Genomic DNA, 27,413 nt, shown 5'->3' with positions numbered 1-27,413 from the left:
GATTCCACAAGGCTAGATGACTTCCGATGGCTTTACAAACTTGATGAATGAAATTAAGACTTTTTTTAAATAGCTTTTTTTATTTACGCATTCTTATTACTTTTTACCAAAGATTTACATGACGAGTACACTATTTCATTAGACTAAACTGTTGGAGTAGGTGTCTTTGTCATATTGTGTGAAGCTCAGCACAATGAAAATGTAAATTCTGCACATGGCAAAGCTATACACTGTGATGGTGTTTAGGATATTAAGAAACAGTTCCATAAGAAAAACTGGATCCAGCCAAGTTCTGGGCTGGTTGGGGTGATAGAGTCATACTGAGGACAGATTTGGTCTCATTAGGTTATGCCCAGGTCTCATAGGCTGTTCAAAATTAGCAAACTGATTCTCTGAGGCTTTAACCAGCTTATAGCGCAAGAGCTAGGCTTTGCTGATGTTGGCAGCCCGCCAAATCATTACTTCAGTCTTTCTCTCTGGACATTTCTGTACCTGACAGGGGTTTGGCAGACACAGGAGGTATTGCGGTTGTGAGGCACAACAAAGTGAGATCCTGGCTAATTTAGCTGCACCATACTTTCTGTGTCTCACTGCCAAATGGAAGTACCGTTTCAATATATGTCCAAATAAAATGTAATAAGGATTTCTTTTAATGAACGTGTTGCCCACTTGTTGACATATCTTAAGAGGCGATGACGTTGGCTTTGTGAGACAGTGACAGTGGCTGCTGACTAAGTAATCCTCTTTGGGCCTGTCACTCCTTATGGGGCTTTTGCGATGTTGAAAGCCCTTCCACACAGGTGATGGCGCTAGCCCAATAGGCTCCACCCACAAGTCCGGGTTGGAAACCTCAAACTAACCGTCTATATCGTATGTGATGATCTTACCTTCCTAAAGAAAGCGTGGCTGTATTCAGATTCTTATTGTCTGTTGGCGATGGTCTTTGATTGCTTCAATGTTGTTACAGAAATGGGAGGATTTACGTGGTGGAATTAAGGAAAAAGGAATAAACAAAAGTGGATTATGAGGGAGTTTGCAGTCTTGCAGTTGACGATCTGCTATGGAAGTTAAGAGGCCACTACAACAAAGGCAAGTGTTTTTTCCATGTTACTGTGAAATGATTTGGGCTCTCGGGAATTTGTGAGAGAAAAAAAATGAGATCTGAATTGAAGCTCAATTTGAGTAAAAGATTCAAGTCACAGCTGTGACTGTAAAATATTAAAATACATACAATGTTTACCCATGTGGGTTCTAACACTTATGTGAATTACCTATTTTGAAATAATAAGAACATTGTATGCAACAAACAAACTACAACATTTGGAATTTAATACATAACCTTACATAATAAAAAAACTTTTTTAATCATCTTTTTTTCAGCCTTTGTTCAGACAGTTGTTTAATGATTTGACACAAACCTAGCAGTGATAATGGAATTAATTGGGTCTTTGTTTACACATGATTGTTGTTGCTGGCAGCCTGCCACAGCTAATCAACCAATGATACTGCTCCAGAAATAGAACCTGTGTAGAATGGGAATCAACACCAAATCCAATGTGTACCAGATAATATAGATAAATACTTCCGACATTTTGATCTTGAACGATTTTGTATCGCTCCACTTTTCACAGTAAAACAGTATTTGTTTTGGTTGGGATTTCGGTTCCACTTGGTCTAGAGAGGGGATCAGGCCACTGGACTGTGGGAGAGCAGACATGCGCCAGAAGGAGTTTATCTCCGTTTTAACAAGCTCAGGTCTAAATGAGGAAACAAGCTTCGAGGCTGATTCCTCGCCTCCTGGCAGGGTCTAATCTAAGACACACACTCTAGCCTTCTCCACAACACACTCACTCTTTCACTCACTCCATACACATTCACTCCTATCCACACTTGCTCTCATTCACACTTGTTCTCATATACACTTTACTCTCACTCCCGCCATACTCTCCCTCACTATCACACACTCTCACTCCATACACTCTTCTCTCATTCTCTGACACACTTAGACACACATGACTATGCTAGTCCAGTATGGGCTATTTGGCGGAGCATAAGGCTTGGAGCCCCAAAGTCGTGTACTCAGTTCAGAGAATCCTGAAAGCTGCACCTTTTTACCTTTCTGTAGTCTATATGGTCTGATTCATTTGGCATGATATTACACAGAATAATGGAGACACCTCAAAATATCTGAGATGGCAATGAACGTTCATCTGCCTCCGTACAATTATGATGTGACAAAGCAAACAGACCCCAACAATTGTTAACAATTGAATTGAACAGTATAAATCCCATGACTGGGATAGTTAACCCCCTACCCCTGTCTCCAGGTGATGCTCCTCCCTGTCCTAAATCCTGGCCCCTCCTGAGCAGAGAGGAACACCCGGACCTCGTGTGGACAGACAACCGCGTGGAGGTCGCCATGGTGACTTTCGTTGACACGTCAGGGGTCCAGCCAATGACGCTGCAGGAGCCCTCGACCTGCATGACACCCATGTCCCCGGGGCTGCGCAGGAAACAGCTGATGTGGCAGAATGCTGTCAAGCACATCATCAGCCAGCGGGAGATGAACGAACAGGTCAGGTGACCCACAGTGTGTCGTTGGCTCTCTAGTGGCATAGGGTTGATCGTGAGGTGAGCCACTGTATATGTTCAACTGTCTAGTGACATCCAGGGTTGGCGCTCTCCTAGGACACACAGGAACATACAACGCTGCCTAGCCAGGAATGTCAAACTGTAATGTTGATCCCAACAGGCCCTGACTGCCAAAGCACAAGGCCGAATTCTAACGCATGATGGTTGGCTGGAACGACCTTCCTGTTGACCTTCCGTGGTTCCCCCCCTTTCTTGGCAGGTGGGAGTGGAACCAGCTCGCAAGATCTTCGTCACCGACACCTACATCGACGAGATCAACCGCCAGATCCGCAGCAAGTCCTCGCGCGGAGCCAACAAGCGGCGCTCCTCGGCCATCCGCATCCACCCCATGCCCGAGCGAGGCTCCACGGTCACCAACGTCAGCAACTACGCCGGCGACGCCGACTTCTTCCAGAGTTGGGGTCGCACGCTGCGTGGCGTCTACCTGCCGACACTGCGCCACACCTTCAAGTCCCGCGACCTGGAGAAGCTCTACCAGCGGCACTCCTCCCACCAGCGGCGCACCTCGCTAGCCGTCACCAACGTCATCGACGCCATGGTCAAGTTTCACGTCCTCGTCCTCTATCTGGCGCTCGCTCCCGAGGCGGCCACCGACTGGTTACACGGCTGGCTGACCGGCCTCTTTATGGCGCTGGCGTTAGGGCTGTGTGTCCTGGTGCTAACCTGCAAAGACATGTCGCCGAGGTGGCTACGCTACGCCGGCTTGGCCAGCTGGCTGTCCCAAACGACGCAGGTGTTGGGTGGCCTGGTGTACGGGCTGGAGAAGGACCCGTCCTGGTACGTGCTGTTCACGCTGTTTGCCACGTACACGCTGCTGCCGTTGCCCCTGCTCTGGGCCATGTGTGCCGGCTCCCTCACCTCGACACTGCACCTCCTGGTGGAAGTGGTGCGCCACTATAACGACGTGGGCCTGCTGAGAAAGGTGAAAACGCCAAACATTTGATGACCTATTTGACGTCGCCTTTGATGTTTGGATGATCTGGGACCCTTTTTTGCTGGTGCATAGCTCCATGGGTTTAAATCCAATGTTCAACAATGCTTTGAGCTGTTCTCACTTGCAAGATGCTCTCCCCCTCTAGTGTGATAAGCAAAGCAGCTAGCAGTTCCTATGTATCTGAGGCTACAACTACATATCCCATGTCAACTTGTCCCTCCCCCTGCGTAGGTGCTGGCCAAGGCGCTGCTGTACCTGGGCATGAACACAGCTGGCCTGTTCATCCACTACCTAACGGACCGAGCCCAGAGACAGGCCTTCCTGGAGACCCGCCGCTGCATCGAGGGCCGCCTCAAACTGGAGCAGGAGAACCAGAGACAGGTGGGCCAGCCCGCAGGGCCACAGCAGCCCAGACAGCAGGGGCTCCATTCAGAGAACACAAATCAATTTAGATTATCAGGCAGATTTAAACATGGAAGTATTTACATGAACGTGTTTTAATTCTCTTTATTTGATCACGGAAAGCATCTGTTGCCTTGATGAATTTGAAAGGAGATGAGAAGACTTTTTGTGTTTCCAAACAGGAGCGTCTCGTTCTGTCCATCCTGCCTCGTTTTGTTGCCTTGGAGATGATCGCGGACATGAGCGCCTTAGACGACGAGCTCTGTCCACAAGAGTTTCACAAGATTTACATCCACCAGTACAAAGATGTCAGGTACACACACGCGCACAACTACGCACACACACCACGCACACACACACAGCACACACACACACACACATCTATGTATTCCCATAAGAAACTGAATTACGCTGACAAACTTCTTAAATCTTGCTAGATGTATTATCTCAGAATGTGTTTAAGAGACAGAAGGGTTGGGGCCTAGGATTTCTGAAAAAAAACTATAAAGGAAAATTTGAAAAAGGCCCATGTTATCTAAATCAACATGTATAATTTATGAAACCTTGCCAGTCCTGTATGTACTGTATATTTACAAGCAATGACTTATCATATCAGTGTACATTTGACTCCAAAAGAAAATGCTAAACATCACAATGCTCTAGGCTGACAGCATGGTTGTCCTGTCTCTATAGAAAATACATAACAGTGTGTGCGGTAGAACACATTATAATTTACTTGGAGTGAAGTCATGAAAGCAGAAGAAAACACATTTGAATCATTTTATGTTATATAAGCTTGTTTATCAGTACTCTGTATTAAAGACATTCTTAACATTACAAGTAACATCATGTTACATTGTGTTACAGAACCGCCACGATTCCACAAGATTAATTTTCTCCAAATTCGCTTCATTTTCCTGCAACTCTAAGTCATTCAGACATGAATCGGGAAAAATATTTAAGCATAGTTTTGTTTGCAGTTCTGCGAGAGATCTTGGTGGAATTGTACAGCTCTTTCCCTCCTCCACATTATCTGCCCAGTGTGCCTTGGACACCCATTGCTTGTTCTTATTCTGACAACAGAACGCTGTCCACATGAGCTGGGGGATGTTGACTCTGCCATTCATTCTGCAATTGCCAGGCACAGTTCCTGTTACCACGTAGGCCTTCAGCTTATTATCGTAATTGCAATGTTCGGTCATAAGTTTTTGGACATACGTCTCCATCGTGCCCCAGCTCCCACTATTGAAGCTTTGCTTTTGAGGGACGGCGTTGGTCAGGATATATGTTGACTGTTTGGTTTGCTCGTCTACTGTATGCTGGCATGGGAAAAGGTGGCCTCTGCTTATCATGTGACCAGTCTTTGTGTCCAATTTATAATCGGCACCGGTGGCTTGTTCATCGTTGTTAAGGTCATTCTGCAACAAGACAGTATAGCTTAAGTCACATGTAAATAGGTGACTCTTACACCGCATCCCTTAATCTTAAAATAATATCATCATTGTCAGCATTATTACCAGCTTACAAACTGTCTCTCAGATCCTCAACATCCAAGACAATTTGAAAATGAATAAAACAATAAAATAGTAAGAATCACCTCAGTTGTCCATTTGCCCTTTCTTTCTTTCTCACATTTTCCCTCGAAGGTATATGCTGAAAACACTGGGATCTTGTTGTGTGTATCATACAGCGTTGCAAACGTGTAGGTTTCTTTGTTGACTTCTTTGGTCTTCTGGCATATGAGCTTGTAGATGTTTTGATCTTTAACTATACCTTTTTCCAAAACACCTGGGATCTCTGGAGTTTTCGATTCTACGAAGAATTGCAGGCAGTTTTGGTCGTCAAACTGGTTCACTACCTCAGAGAGGCAGAGAGGAGTGTGGAGGACGAGCAGGAGGAGGCAGAGTTCCACAGCCAGCATCATCTTCATCATCTTCATCAGGACTAGAGGTCTCTGTGTCACATTCAGAGGATGTAACCCACAGTAGCTCTGTAGAAGAGCCGCTGTTCTTATACTCACAGAGATCCAACCCTCTGAGTTCAGATACACTGGAGAACATTCAGAGAACTTGAATAGATACACGCCTCTTGGACAACATCGCCTTCTATGGACTGTGTGGTTAGGAATGGCTTGTTTGACACACACAAAACATTAATGACACATTGTTTCATACAAACCTATGCAGAGGGTATTTTAATGAAACATTTCCTGATTGCACCTTGTCGGAAAGGGTTTTTAAGAGTTTTGATAAAGGTATTAGATGTAATTTGGTTACAGATGAGAAACAGAAATGAACTAAAATGTACTTTTACTTGGAGTTTGATTGTCAATTTGGTTTTAAGTTTTGTGTGAGAGTTTTATCAGAGCCTGGCACATTGTTTGGGATAAACAGTTAGGCTGTGATGAGGTTGTATTAATAAATGGTATTAGTGCATAAAGAGGGTTATTATAACCTTTGTTCTGACAACCTCAGTAAGGCTCCCCCAAACCCCTCTTTACTGAGCCCTCTTCCTTTGTTCCTCCTCTACCTCTCACCTCTCCATCTGACATGTTTTATTTCTCCTCTCTTCTCAGCATCCTGTTTGCTGACATCAAGGGCTTCACTCTGCTCTCCATGAACCTGTCAGCCCAGGAGCTGGTCCGAACACTAAACGAGCTCTTTGGACGTTTTGACCATCTAGCTGAGGTAACACCATCAATTTGCTGCACTGCAAACCCTCATATCCCTAACCTGATCTTGACAGGATGAAAACAAATTCACTTACAATCTCAAAACATTAAAAGAGTCATTGTTAATAATATTATTCAGAGGGTAATTATGTCTTAGAAGATAATAAACAGCACTGAACATCCCTTTGTTCTCCAAGATTATATATGATTTCTGTGTAAAATAGATTGAGAAACAGTTGAAACATGTTCACCAGACAGTCCACCATTATGGCAACTTAGGGAAATTACATCAACGTTATTCTCTCCTATCCTCTTTATTCAAATGTTGATTTAACTGACTCCCTTAACAAATCTTTTATTGTCTCTGTGGTAAATTATTAATCTGCCCCCCCCCTCCCTTCTCTGTCTCTTCATAGGAGCACCACTGCATGAGGATTAAGATACTGGGCGACTGTTATTACTGTGTGTCGGGTGTTCCAGAGCCCCAGCGTGCACACGCTCGCTACTGCGTAGAGATGGGTCTGGCCATGATCAACACCATCAGGTCAGCCCGTCCGCATGACTTACAGATCAGCCAAGCTGAAACTTAACATGCCATATTTCAATTTGGTCGAATGACATGTAAGAAGAACATTTCCCTCAGACATCATCTTCCAGATCATTTCAACACTGTTAAATGCCAACATGTAGAAGGATGTTTCTGCCCTTTAAACCTCCAAGTTAGGTGTCCTCGCATGCTCTACATGCTTTAGTCAGTCTGTGGACACGGTGCCATGGCCTCTCTCCTGTCCACCTCACCAGGTCTGTGAGGAAGCATCTGAACCACGACATGGACATGCGTATCGGGATCCACTCAGGCTCCGTGCTGTGTGGCGTGCTGGGCCTGCAGAAGTGGCAGTTTGACGTGTGGTCCTGGGATGTGGGCATCGCTAACATGCTGGAGGCAGGGGGAATACCAGGGTGAGAAGGAGAGCTTCATACCTCCCCATGGTTCATGGTGGGAGGCTCTGAGATGTGATTCACATTATGATTGTGGTTGAAGGCTTTAGGATACAATGGCTCAATAAAAAAGTTGAGAAAAAGGTTGTGTTTATATTCTCACTTTGTAGTTTTTTCTTTCACACTTTCTCTTTTTTGATCTCTCTCTCTCTCTCTCTCTCTCTCTCTCTCTCTCTATCTCTATCTATCTCTCTCTCTCTCTCTCTCTCTCTCTCTCTCTCTTCCCCCCCCCCCCCCCCCAGGAGGATCCACATCTCCCGGGCAACGCTGGACAGCCTGGAGGGCAGCTACCAGACAGAGGAGGGGCACGGCCGAGAGAGGAACGAGTTCCTGCGGAAACACAACATCGACACGTTCCTCATCTGCCCCAAGGAGGAGGGGCCCACCACGGACAAACCAGAACCGCCCAAAACCCGCCAACCAAGCCGCACGTGGAACGCAGAGCTGCCGTTTGGGAACATCATCAACATGAACTCTGTATGCTCATGGTTTTGACCTCTGATGACCCAGTTCTCCACTGAGTTTGAAAATTGTTTGGTGACCTATGACCCCTCCACCCCCCACCCACAGATCCTGGCCTCTTTCACCAACGGCTCCCTTAAACAGCTTCCCAACTTGTCGACGCGCAAATCGCCGTCCAAAGAGATTAACAAGCGCATCGAGCACGCCATCCAGGTGCGGAGCAGCGAGCGCATGCGCAAGGAGCACATCACCCCGGTAACGCTCGTTTTCAAGGACACACACATCGAGGACCAGGTGAGGGGGCAGGAAGGGGAGGCCATGCTGGTTTGGGGTTTAGATGGTTGAACTGGCCAAGTTCAAAACAACATGATGGAGATTGTGCAACTATGTGTTGCAGTTTTCCCTGATGAGAGACGAGATGTTCAACTCCAACCTGGTCTGCTCCTTCATCATGGTCCTCTTCCTCATGGCTGTCCAGGCCCTCATCCCCGCCCCCAGGTAGACGGATGCCTCCACTGGCCAATCACAGTCTCACTTCTATGTATGGGCAGTTACTGACCACTGGAGTGGGTTAGCATTACTCATAACTCTTAGTATTAATATTTTGGAAATTGACTATCTTTTCTTTCCCCTCTCCCCTCCCTTTCTCCTCCTTCTCCCCTCCTCCCCTCTCCTCCACCCCGTGTCTGAGCAGGCAGTACCCTGCTGTGCTGCAGTTCTCAGTCTTCCTGCTGGCCTACCTGCTGCTGCTGGTTCTGGCTCTGGCTGAGGAGTTCAAGCAGGCTCCCTGGGCCCTGCAGCAGTTCTGCTGCTGGATCCACGAGAACAACAGCGCCCGCAACCTCCTCACTCTCAGCGCCATCACCCTCAACTTCGCCATGGTCTCCACCGACATGGTGAGACGCAATCTTGGGAGAGTGGCCGTTTTGTCATTTAGAGGATTTTGGACTTGGGAAAATGGCTATACAAATAATCTTAAACCTGCAGATAGTTTTTTAGCTTTTATAACCCTTCAATGACCTGAAATTCTAAAAGTTCAAATAGAACATTCTAGAACTCTACAATGCTCTGTCTGTCTCCATAGAGTGTTAGCTGACTGATATGTGGTCCAATAGGATGTGAGAATGTTGCTGTGTCTGCCGTGTGGTCTGACCCCTCCTGCTTGCTGTGTGGCCCCAGGTGTGGTGTTCCCTGAGAGACCCTGTCACAGGGGACGAGGAGGGGCTCAACAGGAGCAGTCTGGACTCAACCAATCAATGGGCTCTCAGCACCTGCACCTTCCCTGAGGTAACAAGGGACAGTCACATGACCATTCTCATAATGAGGGACAGTCACAGCAAATATAGGGATAGTCTGTTGTGTAGGTGGACATATACACTTTACAATTCAACCGTCATTTCCTACTACATTTCATATCACATGAAAATGAATGTTATCTTTTGAATGGTAGTCATTAAATGGAAATACTGTACACTGTCTCTCTCTCTCTCTCTGTCTCCTCCTCTTCTTAACTCTACACCACCGACATCCCCCTTTCTTTCTATCTCTATACACTGTACACATAACTATCATTCTATCACCCTCTCTCTCTGTCGCTATCTCTTCTGGTGAGTAGTTCTTTGTGCAGAGCGGGGTGATCGCCATGGTGACGTGTGCAGTGTTTCTGCGTCTGAGCTCTGTGTTGAAGCTGGCAGTGCTCCTGCTCGTGGTGGCTGTGTACTCCTACTTCATCCAGGTGGCCTTCCATGTGCTGTCTGTCAGTCAGCCAGACCAGGGGGTGGCGCACAGGTACACACACACACACACTCACACATACACATTCATGGGTATCACACACATACACACACACAGGTAGATATTTAAAACATGATCAAACTCTGACGATAACTTTTCCTCAGTAAATGATTGTGTAGCCTTTGTTAATTACACAGTTAATTCATGTTCAGTGTTATAATGTCAATTTTTTGTCTTCACTTTACTCCACTTACTCAAACACACTCTCGCATACATGTGCACCCACACACACCAACCCACAGGTCCCACTACCTCAGGAGAAAGGGCATATCCATCCTCCTCATGGCCATGTTTGTTGTAGCTGTGTTCTACAGCGGACGGCAGGTACTGTTAAACCCTCATGTTTCCTGTCTTTCCTTCCCTCCTTTCTTCCTCTCTCTTTCCCTCCTTCCTTCCTTCCTTCCCTCCTTTCTTCCTCCCTCCTTCCTTCCCTCCTTCCTTCCTTCCTTCCTCCCTTCCTTCCTTCCTTCCTTCCTTCATTCATTCCCAGTGCACAGTCATTCTCTTCTTCAGATGTCCAGTAGTAGCTTTAGTATTAAGTAAAACCAGAAACCACCATGACCCTCTAGTCCCCCGCGCACTTGAATTCAACACTTCCTAAAACAAGGGTCTAGTCACATGTCACTCCAGTCTGGTCCTGATTGGCTGCACCTTGTTGCACAGTGGGAGGCCACGACAAGGCTGGACTTCCTGTGGCGCCTTCAAGCCCAACAGGAAGTGGAGGACATGAGGGAGCTGCGCGAGCACAACGAGTGTCTGCTGCACAACATCCTGCCTGCTCACGTGGCCCGCCACTTCCTGGAGAGGAACAGACACGATGAGGTAGATCCCTAAGGTTCACCAACACCTGGCTCACGCCACCGTCTCACCTCAGACACTGGGACTGTCCCAAGACGAGGTCCCACTCCCAGCTCCCTGTTGACTCCCTGCTTCCTGGATATGTTTGAGTGACATCTGTAGACCGCAGTGACTGACTGACTTACTGTCTGCGTGGCGTGTCTGTGTTTGAAGGATCTGTACTCCCAGTCCTACGAGGAGGTGGGGGTGTTGTTTGCCTCTGTGGCGGGGTTCAATGAATACTACGAGCAGAAGGAGGTCAAACACGAGGGAGTGGACTCCCTGAGGCTGCTCAATGAGATCATTGCAGGGTTCGATGAGGTGAGTCAGGAAACCAGAGCACCTGGGTTTAGGGGGGGTGGAATCATTATTACAAGACTATTATAACTTTGTCCTCTATCTCTCTCTCTTTCCCTCCCTCTCCCTCTCTCTCTCTCCATCTCTCTTAACCCTTGTGTTATCTTCGGGTCATTCTGACCCATCAGTCATTGTGACCCACCGTCGTATTGCGACAGATTTACCGCATACAAAGACAAAGTGAAGCATTTTCTTTTAACAGCTAGGCTGTCTCAGACCCCCCACATTGCAAAGGTTAAAAGAAAATTATTTTAATTTGTTTTTGTATTGGGTAAAATTGGGTAAACACAACGATGGTTCGTTATGAACCTTTGGGTCATGTGACCCGAAGGCAGCACGAGGGTTAATCTCTGCCTCTCTTTCTACAGCTGCTGGAGGAGTCCTATTTTCACTACATAGAGAAAATCAAGACTATTGGCAGCTGCTACATGGCAGCATCAGGCCTGGCCCCAGAGAGACAGGTGGGTCACCATACATCAACACTGGCTAAAGGGAGATCAACAACTGCACAACATGTACAGTATATTTACTGACAAGAAAAAGAATGAGATGTGTAACTACTTGTGTTGAGCAACATTCTGTCTCTCCATCTCTCTCCATCTCTGTCTTTCTCTCACTCTCAGGGCCGTGTAAATGACTGGAACCACCTGAGTGAGCTGATCCTGTTTGCCTTAGCCATGCAGGAGACACTGAGAGAGATCAACAGATTCTCCTCCAAAAACTTCCAGCTGCGAGTGGGTAAGACCATCAGAGAGACATGCAGGGGCCTGGTCCACACAGCTCAGCCCAGCAGGGGGAGTGCTGGAGCCACTAGTAGCATAGAAACTATCTGTTACCCCAAACAAACCAGGGGAACATCGTAATCCTTTAAGTCTATATGTGACTACTACAAATGGGTTGTGTTTTCATTGAGAAGATCTCAGTTTTATGCCAGGAGATTTTTACTCCAGAAGACGACATACATTATTTAATAGATATTGGCCACTGGACTATTCCACTGTGGGTGAAATCCCTCCCTTTGACTGAGCCTGTCTCTCGTGATTCGTAATGAAGGTCGTTTGTCCGTGTCATCCAGGTATTGCCCACGGGCCTGTGGTTGCCGGGGTGATCGGCGCCACCAAGCCGCAGTACGACATCTGGGGGACCACGGTGAACCTGGCGAGCCGCATGGACAGCACGGGGGTGAGCGGCCGTATCCAGGTGCCCGAGGCCACACGCAGGATCCTGGTGGACTGGGGCTTTGTGCTGGAGCTCCGGGGAGAGATCTTCATCAAAGGGGTGAGTTCTGAGTTCAGAGGGGTGGATTCCATCACAACCAGGAGAACTAAGACCCGGGATAGATTTGGAGGCCAGGGAGAAAACAACCGCCACTAGGCAGTTGCTCTTCCAATCGTCACTTCTGTTTCATTCCTCTCATCTGTCCTCTGCTCTGTTTTACAACTCCAAGTAGGAGTGTGATTGAACATCTTGTCCACTGGAGGGCGCCACTGACTGATCTGTCCCCGTCTCTTCCCAGGTGAGCGAGTGTCAGGGGAAGGTGCGCACCTACTTCATCAACAGCAGCCGTGGCCAGAGGATGAGCACTCTGGTGGGGCGCTCTGGAGGCCGCTCCGGGGGACGCAGCACGCTGGCGGCGGTGGTGTTCGGCCTGGTGCAGGCCAGGAACAAGGAGAAGCAGAGAGAGGCCAACGGGGGCTTCAGTCTAACCTCCTGCAATGCTAAGAGCCCCTAGGGTCAAAGTTCATGGAGTGATGACTTCCTGTGGCAGAGTTGAGTCACTTCCTCTGAGTAGGGGTGCAGTGTTTCTTCTGGGAGAGAGGATGGGTGGTTGACCTAGTCTGCTGCCACGTGAGGGAGTTATGGTGTTTGTGTGAGAGAGATGGACATGGTGGGGAAGGATTGTATTCAGCATGGAAATATTCTCACAGACACCACGAGAGAGGAAACCTGTTTTATAGTGCTTTTCTCATAACACTTTGTCTGGAAGATTCTCTGAAGGGATATCTCCTTTAGGCTTAAACAGACTTTGAACTGTCTCCTTCACAGATTTCTCTTTTTCTACTGCCATGTTTGTTCTGTTTTTGTTTTTTTATTCAGTTGTGTACCCTGATTTAGCCAACATGTATTTACTTTGTGATACAACAATCCTGCCGTTTACATCCGCAGTTCATCGTAAGCCATAGCAAGCCATCATTACAAAAATACCTCACTATTCTAACACTACTGTGTTACACAACTTTGTTACATAGTTCTTGAGTGAGATGGATTGCTAATTTATCATTTTTATAATAATATTTATTGTCAGATTGTGCTGTTTTATCTTTGTAGCAGTAACAGGAAGGCCCATATTAATACTTTTATTCAGATCTACCTTATCATTTGCGGAATATCTTGAAATATTTTAGACCCAACCCAACTTTTAGACTTAAGACCCAACTCATGTATTCTATTCTGTTACATCTTGCAAAGTTTAAATTATAGTTAGTTCTGGAATATTTCCAAATATAAATTGTTCACATTCTTATGACCCCCACCTTATGGTGTTGAATGGTATATCCCATATATGACAGTGCTAATGTACACATTTTGATCTTCGTTTAACATGTCTTTACATCAGTGTCAAACATTTTGTGAACAATTACAATGTAGTCATCAGTCTTTGCCTATTTCATTACACAAGTCTTGAATAACACGACATGTCTGTAACCATAGGGATTAAAACAGTTTGTATCTGTTCTGTTTATCCATCTATCTGTAGCCTTCTGACTCAGTGCTCTGCACAGCAAAGCTGTTTTGCAAGGACACACCAGTTCATACTGCTCTCCTAACACGTAATTGCCAAATATACTATTATGTTCTTCATGTTGTCAATTACATTCATCTGTCCATTAGTTTGTGTGATGAAATATTACAGGAAATAAGTACAATGAGTCAGTTGTATTGTTTAAATGTCTGCTTTGTGACAGGGGAAATACGTTTAGTTGTCTATACTTTATTCACTAAAACATTTTCATAATGAGATCCCAGGTTTACACAGCACAGTATATTTTTTCAATCATTTGTATAAACATTTGCATTTTCTGATGATTAAAAAGACCAATGAAGAACAAAATGTAATCTTATGTTTTTCTCTTTCTGATACAGTCGTCAAACTTCTCCTTGTTTACAGCAGTCTCCAACCGTTTCTGGAGAGATCATTTTCTGGAGTTTTGCTGTTACCATAGTTGTAACTAAACAGAATCACGTTATCGACCAGTCAATTCTTATAATCAAGTAGGCCTGAATATGATTGGAGCAAAAACCTGTAGATGGCTCCAGATGCCCCCAGTCTTGCTAACTTTCAAGTCAGTATGGCACCACTTAGTGGACACTATATGTATTTTGTTAGGGGGAAGCAATGAGCAAATTAGCTCGTAAACCTTGGAGAAAGTGAGAAGGAAGAATGAACCTTAAAAACTGTTAAAATGATGGTGTGTACGATTTAGCCTACATCTACAAATACAAAAGATGTCAGGTACACACACACATTCACATGTATTCCCACAATGACATGAAGCATGTTTAACAAACTTTTTAAATCATACTTAATAATGTATAATAACAATGAGTTCATTTAGCAGACACTTTTATGCTAAGAGACTTCTCGGATCTGAAGTTGTCAGAAAGTTTAAACCTTAGACAAACTGTTGAGGAAAAGCCAATTGCTTAAAGTATATTACCTATTGATATAAGTAATGAATGACACCGTGCTAATGCTGTAATTTTATTCATGAGCAAACATTACATGTACATTTGAGTCCATGAAGAAGGGTGACATGTTCCAGTCACTCAGCATCATGATGCTCTTGTCAACGTTCTGCCTCTCAAAACACACAGTATAGGAAGCGTGGCACCTGATCTAATGTTGAAAGTCAGGAAAGAATTAAGAGCAGAAGCAAAGATACAGGGAATTGTCCACAATAGAACTTCAAGCTACCCTGAAATATGTCTGCCAATACATCAGAAACTGTTTGATACACCTTTATCCTTAACAATGCTGTAACAATTCAGTTTGGTAAAAAGAAAAGAGAGAAAGAATTACAAAGGGCATCAAGTACATCACCAGCTTGTTTAGAAAGCAGTCAGAGGAGGTTGTTTACTCATTATTAGGATTATTTAGACACATGTACCATCTGAAAAAAGTTTTCCGATATTCTGTATATTGTAAAGATCAGACAGACTGATAGTTGGAATCGTTTTTTTTTTCTTTTTTAGGCTTCTCTTCCTGTGTTACTTGGAGTGTAGTCATGAAAGCAGAAGAAAACACATTTGAATCATTTAAAGTTATATATCAGTACTCTGTATTACATTCCTTGCTCGTGATTGTGTACTGTTTGAGTACTGTTTTGTGATTGTGGCTGACTCCTCCCACCCTGGTCACTCCCTGTTTCAGTCACTCCCCTCCGGCAGAAGGCTGCGGCCCATCAGGACCAATACCACACGCCACAAAAACAGTTTCTTCCCTTCCGCTGTTGGCCTCTTCAACAAGGCCAAGGGTTCACAAGGACGTCATGACTTAATGCCCTTAAAACAACACTGCTTTTTGCACTGGACAATACAATCCTGTACCATTTGTATTTTTTGTAATATTTGTATATTTATATTGTAAATTACTGCAACTTATATTTTATTTTATATTTTATTGTATAGTTTATTTTAATCTAATTCCATTGCTAGTTATGTACCCTTAGTTTGCTAGTTTTGTACCCTTAGTATAGTTAGTCCTCATATAAAAATTTTAGATTCCTATATGTTTAATGTTTGCACCTTCCTGCCAAAGCAAATTCCTTGTCTGTGCAAACTTTCATGGCGAATAAAACCCATTCTGATTCTGATTCTGATTTTGCTGACAGCACGATAATTTACATTTACATTTTAAATTTATAATTGATCATTTATAATGATATGACTTGAAATAAAGTTTTAGTTTTTCAACAGGTTTTTCATTTCCTACCTTTATTCATACAATTGTTTGAAATATTATTTTGTTTTTATATGATGTCAAATGTGGTTTGTGATTTTGAGAAATCGAAGAAAAAGAAATTGAAGAATATATTTCAAAAGTCGATCTGGTGTGAATGACGTGACGTGTTACGCTAAAATTAGAATATTCAAACGAGAAAACAAACTCAGCTAATTATGGTGAGTCAGAAAAGAATATATGATTTCTTTACATATCCATCAGCCCAAAAGACAAAGACAAAAACAAAAGAAAAAAGCCAAAGCCCCCCCCCCCCCCAGCACCCCCCTGATACAATATGTTCCCGTGGCTATGGCAGTAGTTCGGTGACTTACTATTATTTTCCTTCAATGCCACAACTTCATTTTCATTCAAAACTAAGTCCTCCAGACATGAATCTGGAAAGATCTTTAAGCATAGTGTTGTTTGCAGTTCTGCCAGAGATCTTGGTGGAATTGTACAGCCCTCTCCCTCCTCCACATTATCTGCCCAGTGTGCCTTGGACACCCATTGCTTGTTCTTATTCTGACAACAGAACGCTGTCCACATGAGCTGGGGGATGTTGACTCTGCCATTCATTGCGATATTGCCAGGCACAGTTCCTGTTACCACGTAGGCCTTCAGCTTATTATCGTCATTGCAATGTTCGGTCATAAGTTCATTGACAGACGTCTCCATCCTGGACCAGCTCCCACCATTGAAGCTTTTCTTTTGAGGGACGATGTTGGTCAGGGTACATGTTGACTGTTTGGTTTTCAGGTCTTTTGCATGCTGGATTGGGAAAAGGTGGCCTCTGTCTACCTGGTGGACACCGTGTGTTTCATTTATATAATCAGCGTTGGTGGCTTGTGGGTGAAGGCCCGCCTGCAACAAGACAGTATAGCTGAAGTCGCATGTAAATATGTTACTCTTACACCACTTCTCTTCATCATAAAATAATATCATCGTTGTTAGCATTATTATCAGCTTACAAACAGTTTCTCAGATCCACAATTTGAAAACAAAAATAAACAAAACAATAAAATAGTAAGAATCACCTCAGTTCTCCACTTGTTACATGTAAATTTAGTAGTATTGTCTTTTTTCCCCTCAAAGGTATATGCAGAAAACACTGGGATCTTGTTTTGTGTATCATACAGCGTTGCAAACCTCTCAGTCTTGTAAAACTTCTGGCATATGAGCTTGTATCTGTTTTGATCTTTAACAGTGCCGTTTTCCAAAACACCTAGGATGTCTGGAGTTTTCGATCCCGCAAAGAATTCCAGGCAGTGGTTGTTGTCAAACTTGTCCACTACATCAGAGAGGCAGAGAGGAGTGTGGAGGACGAGCAGGAGGAGGCAGAGTTCCACAGCCAGCATCATCTTCCTCACCATCATCTTCATCAGGACTAGAGGTCTCTGTGTCACATTCAGAGGATGTAACCCACAGTAGCTCTGTAGAAGAGCTGCTGTTCTTATACTCACAGAGATCCCACCCTCTGACTCAGACTAAGATCCAACCCTCTGAGTTCAGATACACTGGAGAACATTCAGAGAACTTGAATAGATACACGCCTCTTGGACAACATCGCCTTCTATGGACTGTGTGGTTAGTACTATCTTGTCTGATACACACACATGCACATACACTCACATGCCATTTTAGCCCTATTATCACGCCCATACCCATGCCTCTGTTTGAGTTTTCATGTTTTTCCCTTCTCCAGTGTTTCCTTGTTTTTCCCAGTGTATGATTAACTGCACTCATGTTGTGTTTAGTGTCTGTATGAGGTTTCATTTCCTTGTTCCTTGTCGTTGGTTTGACCTGTGTCTTGTTTGGTCTTTGTGTGTATTTATGGTGCCCGCCTTGGACAGTCTTTACACTTTCCTTGTTCTCTCTGAGTGTTCCTTTGTGTTGAGTTTTGTACGTTAAATATCTTTCAGTTTTGATCCTTCCTTGCCTGCCTCTCTCTCCACCTCCTGCACTCACCCTTGACGGTCGGAACTGACCGTAAGCGATGGACTCAGCTAACACAGTGCCTACCTCTTCTCGCCTGGATACCCTCCTCCAAGCTGTTGCCAGTCAAGGCATCCTCCGAGTGCAGCACGATGCAGTCCTCCAGTCCATCTCCTTCAGTCTCAATGACATTTCTGCTACCGTACGTACTCCCTGTATCCCACCCAAAGATCCTGTGTACTAAATGATTGGATCCCTGAGAGGAGCCGCCTTTGCTTGGGCCACTGCTGTGTGGGAGCATCAGTCAGACTTCTGCCATTCCTATGACAGGTTCACCGGGGAGATGCGGAAGGCCTTCGACCAGCCTGCTCGTAAGGACTCTGACAAGCGGCTCTTATCCCTCCGCCTGGGCTCGCGCAGTGTGGCAGCTCACACCATCGAGTTCAGGACTCTAGCCGCTGACAGTATGAACTGACCAAGAGATGGATCCAACAGACACCCCAACCTTCCTGGGTACGACCATCTGGCTCTGGGGGACCCCTTGGAGACCGCCGCAGAAGTCACGCCAAGGCAGGTGACGTGGCCCTGGGATGGGTCACCTTGCAACAATGCAAGCCCCTCCCCCCCCCCCCTGACACCTCTGCTGATGACTGTTCGAGTACTTCACTCTGCAGGCTCAGCTCTCAATCACAGCCACAATCTCAATCCCAGCCACAGCTTCCGCTGCAGCCCCCGCCCCGGTGCTGTCCTCATCTCATGCCTCAACATGAGCCCGCCTTGCCCAGTGCCCCAGCTCTGAGCCCCCAGCACTGGCTGCGTCGACCTCCGAGACCCTAATGACCCCAGAGGGTTCCTGCCTGACCCCAGACTCCCCCAAGCTCCCTGCTCCTCAGGACCAGCACAGCTTTCGCCACCGCCGACCTCCTGAGGATCTTTGCCTTTGGGCTCAGCCTCCATGTCGTCCTCCAGATCCTGGCCTTGTGTCCCTGGTGGAACGTCCAGTGCTGTCCTTTGACAGTGTGCCCCTGTTTGAGTTTGTATTTCCCTGCCATAGTGCACCTACTTTGGCTGATAATCATTCCAGTTTGCCACTGCTGTTGACTAGAACGAGGTGCAAAAGATCAGAAAACTCCACACCTTCATTTGGTTACCCTCCTTTAGTGATTGAGTACAAGCACTAGTTTCAGATCACTGCACTTTTTCATGAATTAGCGTCTCTTTGAACACAGTACATATATATGTCTTAAACACTGAATAGATTGTCCTAATTGTTTCTGTTTTTAATGTCTTGTATACTTGCCTCCTGTCGCTGCCTCCAGGTCTTCATTGTAATTAAGAATTTGTTCTCAATATAGTTAAATAACATAAAAAACACACATGCATGGTTGCTCTTTAGAGGGCATGCCTGCTCTCACCGAATCTGATAGGGGTCTCTGACATTGTTTCTTTCTGAAAGCTGAACCTCGCCAAAACAGAACTTCTCATCATCCCGGCCAAACCCTCCATCTCCCACGATCTCTCAATCACCCTGGGATCTGCGACGGTGACCCCTTCATCCTCTGCCAGGAACCTTGGGGTGACCATGGATGACGAGCTCTCCCTCACAGCCCACATTGCTGCAGTCTCCCGGTCGTGTAGATTTACCCTCTACAACATCCGGAAGATCAGGAGATACCTGTCTGAGCATTCCACCCAGCTGCTAGTCCAAGCACTTGTCCTCTCCAAGTTGGACTACTGCAACTCGCTGCTTGCCGGTCTCCCAGCATGTGCAACCCGCCCTCTCCAGAGGATTCAGAACGCAGCAGCCCGTCTGGTCTTCAATCTACCCAGACGCTCCCATGTTACCCCGCTCCTCATCTCCCTCCACTGGCTTCCCATCACGGCCCGTATCAGATTCAAGACCCTGGTACTGACCTTCCGAGCGGTGAACGGGACTGCACCCGACTACATCAATTCTCTCCTCCAGCCTTACACCCCCCCCCCCCCCCCCCCGCCACCTATGGTCTTCTTCTGACAACCGCCTGGTGGTCCCACCGCTCAAGACCGCCCGGTCCCAACACAAGCTCTTCTCCTGTCTGGCCCCCCAGTGGTGGAATCAACTCCCCACCTCCATCAGAGACACTGACTGTCTCTCCACCTTCAAGAAAAGGCTCAAGACGCACTTGTTCCGGGAGTACAACGGTACTTAGGAATGATTTGCTGGACCTGATGTTAGTTTCCTCCAGGAACACAATGACTCTTATTTAGGGACTTGTTGCTCTTGTTGGTTAGTTGTAACTGATTTAAAATTCTTGTACTCGCTGTGAAATATATTATTGTTGCTTGCTTTTCTACAGGTACACTCTTGCACTTTTGAGGTTCATGTTGTTTAATTGTAACTTGTTTAACTACATGCTCTTATGGTTCTTCCCTTTGGCACTTATTAGTTTTTTTCACAATGTATGCTTCATGTTTTGGCTACCCGCAATGTTTTGGGACTATCTTGTTGTTATGATCAGTGACATATGCACTTTTGTAAAGCTCTCTCTTGGAAGTCGCTTTGGATAAAAGCATCTGCTCAAATCAAATCAAATCAAATTAATTTGTATAGCCCTTTTTACACGCAAGCATGTCACAGAGGGCTTCACATATGCCCATAGAACTGCCCCTCAGCCAACCTAAACCCTCAAGGAAGACAAGGAAAAACTCCCAAAAAACTCTCAACAGGAGAAAAAAATGGAAGAAACCTTGGGAGGAGCAATTCAGAGAGGGATCCCCTCCTCCAGAGACGGTTGGTGGGAGAGAGGAGCAGAACACAGGCTAAACATAGTCATACAGTGTCGATGGGTTTTTAAAACACCAAAATCCATTATTCAACTTTATAGATGTAGGACAGGACCAGGATCTGCTAAATGAATACATGTAAATGTAGATGGCTCTGGAAGCCCCCAGTCTGGCTAACTTTCAAGTCAGTATGGCACCACCTAGTGGACACAGTGTGCTACAACAACAAAGTGTCACTGCAGTCTTTTTGTCAAAAACAATATTAACTGCAGCAAGCTTGCAATATAGACTTGACCTTAATGTCCTTATAGGTGTTGCCCAAGATAATTGTCACTTTGTATTATGTTAGTGCAAATCAATGAGCAAACTAGTCCGTCAACCTTGGAGAAAGGGAGAAGGAAGAATGAACCTTAAAAACTGTTGAAATGATGGTGTGTACGATTTAGCCTACATCCACAAATACAAAAGATGTCAGGTACACACACACACACATTCACATGTATTCCCACAATGAAATAAAGCATGTTTAACAAACTTCTTAAATCAGACTTAATAATGTCTAATAACAATGAGTTCATTTAGCAGACACTTTTATGCTAAGAGACTTCTCAGATCTGTAGGTGTCAGAAAGTAGGTTTAAATCTTCACATCCAGAAGAGACTGTGACTTAGTAGATTCATCACAGTATGTCAGAATCAAAGCAGTAGCATTTCTATTAGGGTTGAGGCCATAGACAAACTGTCAAGAAAAAGCCAATTGCTTTTAGTATATTACCTATTGATATAAGTAATGAATGACACCGTGCTAATGCTGTAATTTTATTCATGAGCAAACATTACATGTACATTTGAGTCCATGAAGAAGGGTGACATGTTCCAGTCACTCAGCATCATGATGCTCTTGTCAACGTTCTGCCTCTCAAAACACACAGTATAGGAAGCGTGGCACCTGATCTAATGTTGAAAGTCAGGAAAGAATTAAGAGCAGAAGCAAAGATACAGGGAATTGTCCACAATAGAACTTCAAGCTACCCTGAAATATGTCTGCCAATACATCAGAAACTGTTTGATACACCTTAATCTCGTGTAACAATTCAGTTTGGTAAAAAGAAAAGAGAGAAAGAATTACAAAGGGCATCAAGTACATCACCAGCTTGTTTAAAAAGCAGTCAGAGGAGGTTGTTTACTCATTATTAGGATTATTTAGGTACACGTACCATCTGGAAAAAGTTTTTTTCCAAATGTATTTTCAACTTTTTTGTAAAGTTGAGACAGACTGATTGATTGAATTTTTTGGGGGGGTTTAGTGTCATCCTTGTTTTCTGCCCAGTGTGCCTTTGACACCCATTTGCCATTATTATCTTTGCAACAGTAGGCTGTCCACATGGACGCAGGAATGTTGACACCTTTCATTTTGTTCTCAGATTTACTAGGCACAGCTCCTGTTATCACATAAGCCTTCACTTTATTATTGTCCTTGCAATCTTTGTTCATAAGGTTTTGGACATTCGTCTCCATGTCTTTCCAGCTCCCACCATTGAAGCTTCCCTTTTGAGGGACGACGTTGGTCAGGGTAAATGTTGACTTCTTGGTTTCTTGATCTTTTGCATGCTGGCATGGGAAAAGGTGGCCTCTGTTTACCTTGAGGGGACCATCCAGTTGACCTTTATAATCCTCATCAGTGGCTTGTTTATTGTTGTCAAGGTCCCTCTGCAACAAGACAGTATATCTTAAGTCACATGTAAATATGTGACTCTTACACCGCTTCACTTCATCATAAATAAAGATCATCATTGTCAACATTATTATCAGCTTACAAACTGTTTCTCAGATATAGTATCAACATCCAAGACAATTTGGAAACAAAAATAAATAAAACAATAAAATAGTAAGAATCACCTCAGTTTCAAACTTCTTCGGTCTTTCAAATTTTTCACAATCTGATTTTTCCTCAAAGGTATATGCAGAAAACATAGGGATCTTGTTGAGTGTATCATACAGCGTTGCAAACCTATCAACTCCGATGGACCTCTGGCAAATGAGCTTGTATCTGTTTTTATCTTTAACAACGCCGCCTTCCAAAACATCTTTGATCTCTGGAGTTTTCGATCCTACAAAGAATTGCAGGCAGTTGTTGTTGTGAAACTTGTCCACTACCTTAGAGAGGCAGAGAGGAGTGTGGAGGACGAGCAGGAGGAGGCAGAGTTCCACAGCCAGCATCATCTTCATCACCATCATCTTCATCAGGACTAGAGGTCTCTGTGTCACATTCAGAAGATGTAACCCACAGCAGCTCTGTAGAAGAGCTGCTGTTCTTATACTCACAGAGATCCCACCCTCTGACTCAGACTAAGATCCAACCCTCTGAGTTCAGATACACTGGAGAACATTCAGAGAACTTGAATAGATACACGCCTCTTGGACAACATTGCCTTCTATGGACTTTTTGGTCATGAATGTGTCTTGTCTTACACACACAAACAAACACACAAAATACTGTTACTTTAACAGCTTTCATTTGTATTTTGCAGAAGCTTCTTCAGCATACAGGGAAATTGTGGTGGAATTATTATTTGTTTCATTAAAAGTTTTTCATCAACAGCTCATGTCTATCAAATGAGGAACTCCACAATATGCAAGGAAGCAAAAAAGAAACAGGCTGCAGAACTTAATACAGATGTTCAACACTGGACACAGAGCTTACAGTAAGACAAGAAAGAGGAACCTGTGTTGAAGAACCTCTGGGGTGTGGGCAAAACAACCAGGGTCAAAACTGCTTAGTAGTCTGTCAGTAAGCATAAACAATACTGTCTTAGGCCAAAAGGTTACCTAAACCTAAACAATAACTGTTGTAGGCCAAAGAATATTATAGACATCTTACATATTATATTACAGCAATCAAGCCAGGTAAAATCTAAAATTTAGAAACAAAATCTTACCAGTGGTTGGAGACAGGTCAGGTAACAGCCTTCCTGACCTGTCCTACTCTGTCAGCATATTCAGCCGCTGCTCTGGGATCCCAGGCCTTGGTGATCCAAGATATCTTCAGTAAGATTGTTGACCTTCGATCTTTGTTGAGATCGCAAAATTCTCTTTGAATCTTGAGGTCTCTGCTTCTTGGTGCTTAGTCTGGGGAACTCTGTCCCAACATCGAGAGGAAGGTTGGTCTTCATCTGTGCAGGTTTCTTAGCATCTAGTTGAGCAAATCCCAATGTCTCTAGTTTACATCTACCTTTATCAATGTTCCTAACCTCTTCTCCTCCTTCGCCCACACACTTTTCCTTCACAACAATCAACCACAGAGTTAATTACACGGTTATCAGTTTATTAGAATCAACCATAAAATTCCTTAGTCAGTCCATCTTCCAAGTGTCTCCAACCATTATTCTAACAAAGTTATTAAGCTTTTTTAGTTTCCACACTGGCAGTCATACTTCTGCTATCAGTGGTTCTGCTGACATATTTTATATAGTTTTATAGTCTTTTATATATTTTATATCAGAACTTTTACAACCTCCCACCACTACTTCCCTTGTCTCTGTCTCATTTGTTTTTGTCACTTACTGAATATCACCCACAACTAAGCAGGGCGTTTCACAGATAACCATGGTTTCAGCATGCGTTGTCAGCGCACTATGTTTTCAAAATTGTGCTTAAGCAATCGGAAACAACGGTATCTTCACTCTTTTACAGTTTTAAGGATTCAAAGACTAGTTTCATCATTCTAAGGTATATAAGATGATGGCTTATATATGAGCAGGGGTGTCGAAGTGGGGGGGAAAGTGGGACTGACTACCCAGGGCCCCGATGAGGGGGGAGGTCCTTCAAAAAGCTTGGAATGAAAATGTGTTGAATGAAAAAACAGACATAACCGAAATAGTGAGGAGGGGGCCCCAAATTGCAATCTCTTCATGGGACCCAAAATTATGAGCGGCACCCCTGTATACAAGTACAAAAAGGGTTGTGTTATAATTTTGACAGATGGTTGCAGTTGTCGTAGACCTCGGCAGCCACATGAGGGAGCTACGGTGTTTGTGAGAGAGATGGACATGGTGGGGAAGGACTGTGTTCAACATGAAGAACATTCTGACAGACACCACCAGAGAGATGGACATCATCCAAAGGACTGTCTTCATAGCTCTTTTCTCAAATACTCCATCTTGAAGTTTCTCTAAAGGGATCTCCTCACAGTTATGTGCTAAAGTATCTGCTTTCCATTATTTATAATCAGTGTCATGTTATAACCTGGAGGATAACTAAAATTAGAGTTGGCTGAATGTTGAGCTGGCACAGCTTTCGCCACCGCCGACCTCCTGAGGATCTTTGCCTTTGGGCTCAGCCTCCAGGTCGTCCTCCAGATCCTGGCCTTGTGTCCCTGGTGGAACGTCCAGTGCTGTCCTTTGACAGTGTGCCCCTGTTTGAGTTTGTATTTCCCTGCCATAGTGCACCTACTTTGGCTGATAATCATTCCAGTTTGCCACTGCTGTTGACTAGAACGAGGTGCAAAAGATCAGAAAACTCCACACCTTCATTTGGTTACCCTCCTTTAGTGATTGAGTACAAGCACTAGTTTCAGATCACCGCACCTTTTTATGAATTTGCGTCTCTTTGATTCTCTTTGTTGTAGGCCAAAGAATATTATAGACATCTTAAAGAAAGTAATTTTATATTACAGCAATCAAGCCAGGTAAAATCTAAAATTTAGAAACAAAATCTTACCAGTGGTTGGAGACAGGTCAGGTAACAGCCTTCCTGACCTGTCCTACTCTGTCAGCATATTCAGCCGCTGCTCTGGGATCCCAGGCCTTGGTGATCCAAGATATCTTCAGTAAGATTGTTGACCTTCGATCTTTGTTGAGATCGCAAAATTCTCTTTGAATCTTGAGGTCTCTGCTTCTTGGTGCTTAGTCTGGGGAACTCTGTCCCAACATCGAGAGGAAGGTTGGTCTTCATCTGTGCAGGTTTCTTAGCATCTAGTTGAGCAAATCCCAATGTCTCTAGTTTACATCTACCTTTATCAATGTTCCTAACCTCTTCTCCTCCTTCGCCCACACACTTTTCCTTCACAACAATCAACCACAGAGTTAATTACACGGTTATCAGTTTATTAGAATCAACCATAAAATTCCTTAGTCAGTCCATCTTCCAAGTGTCTCCAACCATTATTCTAACAAAGTTATTAAGCTTTTTTAGTTTCCACACTGGCAGTCATACTTCTGCTATCAGTGGTTCTGCTGACATATTTTATATAGTTTTATAGTCTTTTATATATTTTATATCAGAACTTTTACAACCTCCCACCACTACTTCCCTTGTCTCTGTCTCATTTGTTTTTGTCACTTACTGAATATCACCCACAACTAAGCAGGGCGTTTCACAGATAACCATGGTTTCAGCATGCGTTGTCAGCGCACTATGTTTTCAAAATTGTGCTTAAGCAATCGGAAACAACGGTATCTTCACTCTTTTACAGTTTTAAGGATTCAAAGACTAGTTTCATCATTCTAAGGTATATAAGATGATGGCTTATATATGAGCAGGGGTGTCGAAGTGGGGGGGAAAGTGGGACTGACTACCCAGGGCCCCGATGAGGGGGGAGGTCCTTCAAAAAGCTTGGAATGAAAATGTGTTGAATGAAAAAACAGACATAACCGAAATAGTGAGGAGGGGGCCCCAAATTGCAATCTCTTCATGGGACCCAAAATTATGAGCGGCACCCCTGTATACAAGTACAAAAAGGGTTGTGTTATAATTTTGACAGATGGTTGCAGTTGTCGTAGACCTCGGCAGCCACATGAGGGAGCTACGGTGTTTGTGAGAGAGATGGACATGGTGGGGAAGGACTGTGTTCAACATGAAGAACATTCTGACAGACACCACCAGAGAGATGGACATCATCCAAAGGACTGTCTTCATAGCTCTTTTCTCAAATACTCCATCTTGAAGTTTCTCTAAAGGGATCTCCTCACAGTTATGTGCTAAAGTATCTGCTTTCCATTATTTATAATCAGTGTCATGTTATAACCTGGAGGATAACTAAAATTAGAGTTGGCTGAATGTTGAGCTGGCACAGCTTTCGCCACCGCCGACCTCCTGAGGATCTTTGCCTTTGGGCTCAGCCTCCAGGTCGTCCTCCAGATCCTGGCCTTGTGTCCCTGGTGGAACGTCCAGTGCTGTCCTTTGACAGTGTGCCCCTGTTTGAGTTTGTATTTCCCTGCCATAGTGCACCTACTTTGGCTGATAATCATTCCAGTTTGCCACTGCTGTTGACTAGAACGAGGTGCAAAAGATCAGAAAACTCCACACCTTCATTTGGTTACCCTCCTTTAGTGATTGAGTACAAGCACTAGTTTCAGATCACCGCACCTTTTTATGAATTTGCGTCTCTTTGATTCTCTTTGTTGTAGGCCAAAGAATATTATAGACATCTTAAAGAAAGTAATTTTATATTACAGCAATCAAGCCAGGTAAAATCTAAAATTTAGAAACAAAATCTTACCAGTGGTTGGAGACAGGTCAGGTAACAGCCTTCCTGACCTGTCCTACTCTGTCAGCATATTCAGCCGCTGCTCTGGGATCCCAGGCCTTGGTGATCCAAGATATCTTCAG

General features: G+C 44.4%; 2 protein-coding genes across 2 annotated transcripts in view; one reads left to right on the top strand and one right to left on the bottom strand.

Annotated features, from left to right (window-relative positions):
- Positions 1 to 1,831: 1,831 nt before the first annotated feature.
- Positions 1,832 to 13,576, top strand: si:dkey-206f10.1 (adenylate cyclase type 8). The gene is made up of 20 exons (XM_062467244.1): positions 1,832 to 2,575; positions 2,852 to 3,574; positions 3,818 to 3,967; positions 4,171 to 4,301; positions 6,564 to 6,675; positions 7,076 to 7,203; positions 7,461 to 7,619; positions 7,901 to 8,135; positions 8,229 to 8,414; positions 8,518 to 8,618; positions 8,815 to 9,016; positions 9,300 to 9,407; positions 9,736 to 9,908; positions 10,157 to 10,238; positions 10,578 to 10,736; positions 10,926 to 11,072; positions 11,477 to 11,569; positions 11,732 to 11,846; positions 12,184 to 12,386; positions 12,625 to 13,576. The coding sequence occupies exons 1-20, from the start codon at positions 2,291 to 2,293 to the stop codon at positions 12,838 to 12,840; spliced, it is 3,708 nt and encodes a 1,235-aa protein (XP_062323228.1). The 5' UTR covers positions 1,832 to 2,290; the 3' UTR covers positions 12,841 to 13,576.
- The window catches only part of fbxo25 (F-box protein 25), a 244,625-nt gene continuing 228,377 nt past the window's right edge, over positions 11,166 to 27,413 (bottom strand). Inside the window, exon 12 of the mRNA XM_062467247.1 lies at positions 11,166 to 11,182. Coding sequence (XP_062323231.1) covers positions 11,181 to 11,182 — 2 coding nt within the window. The 3' untranslated portion in view covers positions 11,166 to 11,180. The remainder of the gene's footprint in view (positions 11,183 to 27,413) is intronic.

Source organism: Osmerus eperlanus, chromosome 8, assembly GCF_963692335.1.
Source record: "Osmerus eperlanus chromosome 8, fOsmEpe2.1, whole genome shotgun sequence".
NCBI classification, from domain to species: Eukaryota; Metazoa; Chordata; class Actinopteri; order Osmeriformes; family Osmeridae; genus Osmerus; species Osmerus eperlanus.
The sequence above is the reverse complement of the archived record's forward strand: the minus strand, read 5'-3'. Positions and strand labels throughout refer to the sequence as shown.

Coding starts and splice junctions, on each gene's coding strand:
- si:dkey-206f10.1 (XM_062467244.1), top strand. CDS start 2,291: ATGACTGGGATAGTTAACCCCCTACCCCTGTCTCCAGGTGATGCTCCT. Junction 7,620..7,900: donor GAGGCAGGGGGAATACCAGG/GTGAGAAGGAGA, acceptor CCCCCCCCCCAG/GAGGATCCACATCTCCCGGG. Junction 9,408..9,735: donor GCACCTGCACCTTCCCTGAG/GTAACAAGGGAC, acceptor TCTGGTGAGTAG/TTCTTTGTGCAGAGCGGGGT.